This window comes from Thermobia domestica, chromosome 7 (assembly GCF_964235325.1).
Source record: "Thermobia domestica chromosome 7, izTheDome1.hap1.1, whole genome shotgun sequence".
Lineage (NCBI taxonomy): Eukaryota > Metazoa > Arthropoda > Insecta > Zygentoma > Lepismatidae > Thermobia > Thermobia domestica.
The window spans coordinates 23,340,594-23,349,411 of NC_137460.1; the positions used below are offsets into that span (position 1 = coordinate 23,340,594).

The following is an 8,818-nucleotide window of genomic DNA, read 5'->3' on the forward strand; positions in this document are numbered from 1 at the left end:
GGCTATTAGTCCCTGGCCCTTAAGAATTCGGCTGCACCAGTTTTTGTGTATATATATATATATATATCAACAAATTTTTCTTTAGATGCGCCGACGAAGAGGTAAGTATTGCCTGGAAATTGTGCTCCGATTTCGTATTTGAGTGTTTTAACATAGAGATTTTTACTGCTAGTCGCTATGTAGCTCATCGTTTCTATTAGTAATCTGTCAAGAAACTACCAAATAACAGTGATGGAAACAATATCTTAACCAGAGATCGCAGAAATGCGAGTTGGCTGCTGGGCATGGGCGTTAAATTGAAAAGTGAACATGTGAGGAATTTTAAGTTCGGCTTTTAGATTTTTTTTTCTCAATATATGCTGGTCAAAACGCATTTTAAACACATCCAGTAAGAATCTACGGATCTGGGAATTTAAGTTTTTTTTTTTTTTATTATTTATTATTATTATTATTATTATTATTATTATTATTATTAAGCATATGTGAACTATTTCAGTAGGGTTAAGTAGATTCATTTCGTCGCTAGCCGTTAGTTTGTGTACAGTATTTTGATATCTTTGGTTTGTTGTCCTTCACCAAAAACTACTTAATAAAGCAGCGTAAACAAAATTAAATGCAAACCCTTCCATTTTTAATGCAGTAAACAAAATTAATTCCCCGCTCTCCCTGAGAGGGGGAGAGAGCTAATGTCAACAGTAGTAATGGGTCCAACAGTTATATTTGCAGTTTGAAATAACATGGTATATATCTAACATTGTATATATCTAACAGTGCATCATGTATTTTACATTTCGTGCAGATACGTAGCTATTCCATCCGTCTTTGTCCATATTTCTTCGTTAAACTTTCTTCTTTCGGAAAATTAGAAAGAAAAAAAAAGCGTATTTAAGAGCACGCAGTAGGAATACACTAATTTGGTTCAAAGTCAGTACACAGAAAGGTGATGAGAGGTGATAGTAATCCAACGTCGTGCCCTTGAGACATATGTTATATAGGACATGTTATACAGGATGTTCAAAGAGTACGTGTAACTACCTCTTAGCAGCCATATAAGTAGCTATTTACGCAGATAATCGGTCGTGTAGATTCTGAATATCTGTCTGAGGCAAAGTATAAGCTTGTTGTGTGTGTGTATATTGTACTCTTGCTGTATATCTTGCCGTAGCTGGAGGATGATCGTTGCTGGAGTCTAGATGACTGTTAGGCATCGTCTCGGCATGGCTCATACGTGCTTCTTATAAAAAAGTTCAGGCTAGGCGTAAACCTAGTATATCAGACAGGGTTGCCCTCGCGATATGAGGACACGCGTTACCGTTACATTGCTGGGAAGTGGAGTTCCACAAATTGTTGAAATAAGGTTGGAGGAGAGGATTGATGACGTTATGAGTGTACGGACATAGTAACCATATTTCAGAGGCGAGTGCGAAAATACACTTGATTTTCCTGCTTGTCTGCGAACAAGCACACCGTCGCCACTGTGTTTTGAAACAGAAATGCATATTATCTCCGAATACTACAGACTCCATTGTGTTGCCACAACAATCACTCTTGATAGCACCGAAGACGTTCTCGATGGACGGGTTTCAGAGGCAATTGTGTAAGAAGAAAGCGGAACGCAGACACGTCTCGAAAATTAAATTGTTTAGTATATGTGCACTCATAGGTGGAGGGGAAGAGGAGTATTGATTTTGCACTGGCGGTCGCCGTCCTATCAGTTAGGCCAACGTGAACAATCGTTCTCTCTGCAGTGCGTTATGGAGGTACTAAGGGTCGTGTGGAAACGCTCTGCCTCCCATCATGTACACCACCGATGGACCTCTTACAGTCCCACTGTATGGTCACATTAGAAGTTACTTAGCTGTGCAGTAGGTGTTCGCTAGCGTCGTCCTTGATAGACTCTGATCTCCTTAACGTCTCTCGTAGCATTATCAACCGATACTAGCAGTATTTTATACGTACGTTTTGTAGTACGAATAACGGTTCGATTTGCACGATGTATACAGGGTGTTCTTATAAGTGTTTTCATTGTACTTAAGCCACCAGATTTAACTGCCTCTCACAAGATGTATTTGAAACAAGAATTCCAAGCATAAATGACACTATACAAATTATTATAACTAGTTGTTCCCCAGAAACTTTCGGCACTTCTCCAAATTGTCTGCACGGTAGCGACATCTCTTGGCAGCTATGAACTACTATGTGACAATTTGGACAACTAATAGCCAGATTGTGAACTATTAGAAATTAATGTGATTGACAAAGTCAGGCGTTTTGGTTGTATAATAAGAATTAAGAATCTATTAATAGTTTCTCCTAGAACTTTGAGCAACTCGTAACTCTTAAATGTGTAGGAGTTCGCGTTTTAGCGTTACTTACAGATTAATACGTTTTTGCTTTATAAATAGAATATTAAATCACATAATTTCGGATGATATTTAACAATGTCTAGGAGTACAAGAGACATAATTCTATTTTGGGATGATATGTCTCATTCCGAGAAAATTGGCAAACCTAATAGCAGTGCAAGTAAACTTCATACATAGTTTCATGTTAATGCAGATCTTTAAAGCATTATATTTATTTTATTTATTTATTTTTATTTATTGATACGTAAGGAAAAAGATCACAAATTAAGGTTGAAATACAGTAGACGGCAGAAGGCAGTAAAACTGGACTAGGGCATTGCTTCCCACGACTTCAGTAAGTGGAAAAGTGATTAACCCAAAGTACCAACTAACACCGTTACTCCTAATACTTAGTTAAACTTACTACTGCGTTTTGGTATAATTTTCCTAAATCGTTTCGGGAAACTCGCATACCGTCATCGGTAAGTTGAAGCCCTTTACTGAAAAAGCATCTCAACATCACAAAATGAAATGTCATTTCGTATTTTTGTCTGCATAGAATTGATGAAGGATATAGAAACAAAATAACAGCAAATCTACTGTACTTTGTTGTCAAAATTATTTTTTGGTGTACCTCGCTTAGAAGTTAATATTCACAGCTTTCATTATAGTAATATTTCGTAGCCGTCAGTCATTATCACTAATTGATTCAGAAATTCAGTTAAAGTGAAATTTACGACAGCAAATGTATAGTGTATTAAGTGTTTTTTTAAATATTTCTCGTTTTTAAGTTCTTACAGAAAACTATGCTTCACTTCAAGAATTTTGAAGAATAATATTCCTGTTCATTAAGATTTATTACCTGATCCTTCATCAGTTCTGTACTTACGAAAGTAGAAGATGAAGATTTTATTTTGTGATGTGATAATGATTTCCTAGTAAAGGGGTTTAACCTGTCGATGATGGCAAGCGAATCTACGGAAACTATTTAGGAAAATTATAGTAGGACGCAGTAATATTAACATGTGCCTTTTTCTGTCGTTAAACAAATATAATTACCTTTAGTTCCCATCAATAACGCAGTTAATTAATAACTAATATAAACCTAATATAAACGCTTTACGTAGAAGCAGTCTTCACAAATATAGTAATTTTGTTCAATGTTATCTGTGGTAAGATAGACGACTTTATCTGTAGTAAGATAAGACTTTTTGCAGACTTCATACGGTATAACTTTCATGAATAATATAGTGTTTGAACATGATCTTGTTTTGTAGAATGAAGGGGCTTCTGTGTAACCTAAATATTAAGATGTGTGTCTTTGGCACGCATGATAATAAGTTTAATTACCGATATTGGTTCAGCATCGTAAGGTAGTTGGGGAATATTTTCAGAATTGAGAACACTTTGGTCTAGAAAGCGTTTGGAAAGTCCACATTCTGACCACACATCACGTAACTTGAAGAGAAGCCTTCATACGAGGAGTGATCAGAAAGTTAGGTTACAAAGCCTAGTGAAATGCAATATTGGTTGTATGAACATTATTTCATACAACCAATACAGCTAACAGATAGTACATACAGTAGATTATTTTTCGATCGGTTGAGGCACTTGTCGCATCGTGGGATGAGTTTGAAGATTCTCTTCTGGTAAAAATCCTGTGTGTGCGTGTTCAGCCACATTGTCACGAGGTGTTTCGCTTCCTCGTCTGAAGCGAAGCGATGGCTTCCTAAGTGCTCCTTCAAGTGCGGAAACAGGTGAAAGTCGCTTGGAGCGAGGTCCTGAATCAGCTTGCTCCACGCGAGCTGTGTTCAAATCTGTTGATGCCATGCTGGGTTGGCCACTGCGCCCTTCGTCGGTGATGTTTTCTCTACCAGTCGAAACTCTCGACACCAATCTGCGACATGCTGACGAGACATTATAGTCTCCATAAAATTCTGCCAGCAGCCGGTGATTTTCATCCACGATTACCTGTTTCGTCCACAGAAATCGAATAACTGAGCTGACTTCTTTTCGCGAGACTAGTTTCCCAAACGAATCGCCATTTACAGTATATTTACCTACAACTAGCCTTCAACCATAAGTAGCGGGTGGCTGAAACTCTGCACAGTTGCTAGCTCCATGTATTAAAATTACCGCACACGCGTCATTCCTCTATAGCACGAAACGCCAGAAATATCGGCGTTGTAACGTTAGTTTCTGATCCATCCTCGTAGTTTCTATAGCTGATTTCTTAAAATGTATAAATATTTACTTATTAACAGAAATTATTATTTATCTTTCTCTCTTTGCAGAATTCAATTTCTGGTAAGAGAATGCGGATGAGTGGATCTCTTTCATTTTCGGAGAATGAACTGGAATCTGAAACGGAGTACGGATTGAAAGGTTAAGTTCCCCTCTGTGTCGGAAACTTGCAAGAAAAAAGATGTTAACATAAAAATCCACATTCTCGTTGAGAAAACACAACAGCAATCTCGAAAGAAACTCTTTTTGTTTTTGTTTCTTGTCTTCAAATCCACAACAGAATTGTAGAAGTATTTCGATGTGTTTAAAGAGATGCATTTAAGGCAGTCTTACGCAATTCATCTTTGCAAATATTAGAAAAAGCTTTTCCAATGGGAAGCAGTATAGTGTAGAAGAATGTGCAGACATTTTTTTTTTTTTTAAGTGAAGCTCAAATAGATTGTATTTTCTGAGGCAATATTTATTGATTTTTGAAGCGCATTAATACTTGTGATAATTTGCACTACGTGGACTTGCAATTGTGTGCTTTTTTATAAAAAGAATAATGTGTTACTTGAAGAAAGCTGGATGTGCGAGTCCATTTTTTTTTTATTTTTATTTTTTTAAGTTGTCTGATTGAAGATGATTTAACTCCTTAATGGAAGAGGGGTTAGTTTTCAAAACTTCTAAAAAGCAGTGGTGGCATTTCGAGTCAAATTAGAAAAGTTGAGCTTTACCTAGTAATGTTAGTTAAAGACAATGCATCACTCTTATTAAGTGCGTAAATAGCATCACGAATAACCAAATACCCAATTTAAAAAAAAAGTGAATTATGTTGTAAATATTTAACACGTGTGGTACTATTGACAGAAATCTATTGTGACATACATATAAGACCGAATATTATTTGTTTAGACCAACTCACGTGGTTTCATTAGACTGTTTTACTTTACTGTTAAATTGGAAATTACTGAGCACAATCGAACAGACTTTTTTTTTTTTTTTTTTAAATTTATTTTACGAAGACAACAAAACAACGGAGGTATTTACCAGTACATATGTGTTGTATTAAGATGAAGTCCATTCCCCCCACCTGTAGATTTGTTTAGTAGTATTGCTTGATCTCATTGCAGACAAAAATGTTTTGTGTGACTAGCATTCGATCTACGAGAGAGATTTGAAACAAAATAATGAACCTACGAGGAAAGACAAAAGTGAAATATTGAGTGTACTGTGTAGTTTTTCTTTTTTTTTATGTATTCGTTTACTTATATTTCAGAAGAAAAAGTTTTTTTTTTTCACGTAAATTACTTTTGTTGTTAATTACGAAATAAATATAGAATAAGCATTTTCTATATATACTTAGGTATTAAGATATCAACAGTTATGTCACTTAAAAAAAAGACATTATGAATGAAATTATTGTTAAAAACAAAGAAAATTTTTCGAATGTATGTGGTATTATTGATTATGCGGCAGAACAAAACTGTCACATAAAGATATAAAGAAAGGTGCTGATACTCAATGCAGTTATTGCGGAACTTACGCAATAAATAAATAAATAAATAAAATAATAAACATAATCTGTTCGACTGTTTGTAGTTGTTGTCAGACAAGTAGTATATAAGGAAATGAACAGAATGATTGTGACGACTATGAAATGAATAAAGAAGTCTCTTCAGATACTTCTTGGAAAATGCAGAAAATACACTGCTGACATACCTTGGAAAATGAAAATGAAAATAGTTAGTGATTTACCTTAATTTCGCACTTTAGTGTTTATATATATATATACAGAAAATTTGTACTAGTTAAAATTCTTCCTAAAGACTATAATTTTATGTCGTCGTCAGTAGTAAGGAGTTGAAGAGCTCGGAGTACATCAATTCACTTCAAATGCATTATTTCATGTTTGTATTCTATTTACTACAGAAAATTAATTTTGGACTCAAAAGTATTTTGAATTCAGCTGAGTAAATGAGGCATAACTTCAATTCAGCGGAAGATGATTTTAAAAATCTTTTCTATAATGATCAGGTGATTTGAATTGCTTATTTTGAAAGTTGAAAAGATAAATAAATAAATAAAAATCTCTGCGATTTGTTATCGAAGAAGCATAATATTTAAAGAATGTGTGAATACAATTTTTCGGTTTTTCGTCTTTCTTCGCTGAAGTTATTACTTGAATTTTCTCAGCATAACAATATTCAATTCTTAAATATGAATAATAAACTTTCTTTTGTATTAATTTCTAAATAATATTTTTTATTTTTATTTTTAGTTTTTCTAGAGTAGTTTTTCTACCCTTACTATTTTCTTTTTTTGAAAGGTTAGCTAAATGTAAAAGTAATTAAACAGAAAATAATTAATGATATTAAGTTTATTTGATTCTTCAATTATATTAATAAATTAATTTTGGTTTTAATTTTAATAAACTAAATTTTTTTGTGAAATATTTTGTCGTCTTGAGCGCTGAAATATTATTCGATATAAAATCCCGACTTCCTTCCAATAGATGTTCATATGTATATTAGTTTTTCTAAAAAACATTTATAGACCATTTCTTCACTTATAAAATGTTGCAAGATATGTCATGCCATCTTGTGGCGGACTTTTAAAGTTAAGAAATGACCACAACCTTTCACCACTCGGCAGATTCTTATGCATAAAACGATTTCGTAATAAAAATGAATTCATTTAAAAAACCAGAGAGAGTGGCACTAGCGACTACCTTTAAACTCCAAGTGCCTTCGATTCGTAACGGCTTCCGATTCGAGCGGATATAGCAGTGAATAGTAATTACGTTAACAACGATAATGCTGTCCATTGATAAAGACTTAATTTAATATAAAGTAATTTATAAAATAACATTCTTTAATATAATCTAATTGACAGGAAGAACGATTTTAATATCAGTTTTCTTCATGCCTCACTGACTGTTTCAAATCGCCGAAAGCTTTCAGCAGCGATGAGTATTTTCTTCAGTTGGATTGTGAAAGTTGGAAATAGTTTCTTATTAAGTTCAAGAGAGTTAATTTGTGATATTTTTAAGGCGAGGCTCTAACAAGCGTATACTCAATACTTGTCCTTAAAAGAACTACAATAGTCGAACATTCTTTTAAGGTTCACTTTTTTGTGTGTGTCTTTGTTTTTAAAATATATCTGTGCGTTAATTATGAGGCCTTAACAAGTCTTTGCACAAAAAAAAAGGAAAGAAAATATAGAGAAAGTTAATGTGCTAGTCAAACCCAAGAATTTTATTTTGATCTTGCAGTGTTAGATTTTGGATAACTGGTACTCTGGGTAATTAGTAAGGAATAAAGAGAAATTACATTTAATTAATAGTAGTACACTTTAGTAGATTTCTCTTCTGCTTCTAGATTAATATTACTTGTCATTTTCTGTGGAATTTTCTTCTTCTTTCATATTTATAAAGCATTAGTATACAAATATAAGGGGAGCGAGTACTGTGTGTGTATGAGTGTGTGTGTGTATGTGTAAATAATGTATTTTGATGAACGTATGGGTGTGAGAGAAATTGGTATTTGTGCCAAATTGTGTGTGTTTTTAAGCACATTTGTGCATTATGCAAACAAGCAATGCAATATAAAGTATAGCTAAATAACATTACAAAAGAAAAATAAATCTTTCGATACCAAAGGTGTAGTGAGAGTAATACAATATATAAATATCTATATATATATATTTTTGTGCATTAAAAAAGAATTATTCAGTAATAGTCAGATTATTATTATTATTATCATTATTATTAGTGAGATGACATTCGGGATGTATTGTCAGATTTTTGGCGTCTCAGGGTGTTTTCTTGTGTTCGTTAACATTTTTTTTTTGGTACTATTGTTGTTTCTCAGCCTTAGCACTGGCTCATAATTTGTATATTGTAGTGAATTATAAATATTTATAATGATGTACATTTATGTAATCACAATTTGTGTTAAAAACATGTGTTTGTCTAAGTTACCAATTATTGTGCAATGCTTTCTAAAATTGAAAGTTTAGTGTGATAAATAAATATACACAATATTTCTACATTTGTGACTTTTCAAGTATGCTAATAAAAATTTAGATATAATGTGTTGTCTCATTTAAAAGACTGGGCTATGTATGTTTGGGGACTTAACCGTAGTCTAGTGGTTACAGCGTTAGACTCATGTCTGCCTAATCACGGGTTCGATTCTGTCTTCCCAATTTTCGGCGCCCAGCCAGCGTCGTGAGGGAAACTGGGGAAT

General features: G+C 33.6%; 1 protein-coding gene across 5 annotated transcripts in view; it reads left to right on the top strand.

Annotated features, from left to right (window-relative positions):
- The window catches only part of sws (patatin like phospholipase domain containing sws), a 112,280-nt gene extending 104,430 nt beyond the window's left edge, over positions 1 to 7,850 (top strand). For 4 of the 5 annotated variants that reach the window (XM_081764244.1, XM_081764243.1, XM_081764246.1 and 1 more), the window contains exon 27: positions 4,640 to 7,850. In XM_081764244.1, coding sequence (XP_081620370.1) covers positions 4,640 to 4,735 — 96 coding nt within the window. In that variant the 3' untranslated portion in view covers positions 4,736 to 7,850. Of the gene's footprint in view, positions 1 to 2,615; positions 2,701 to 4,639 lie in introns of all 5 variants that reach the window. The other variant, XM_081764247.1, reaches the window with a different exon arrangement.
- Positions 7,851 to 8,818: the final 968 nt, after the last annotated feature.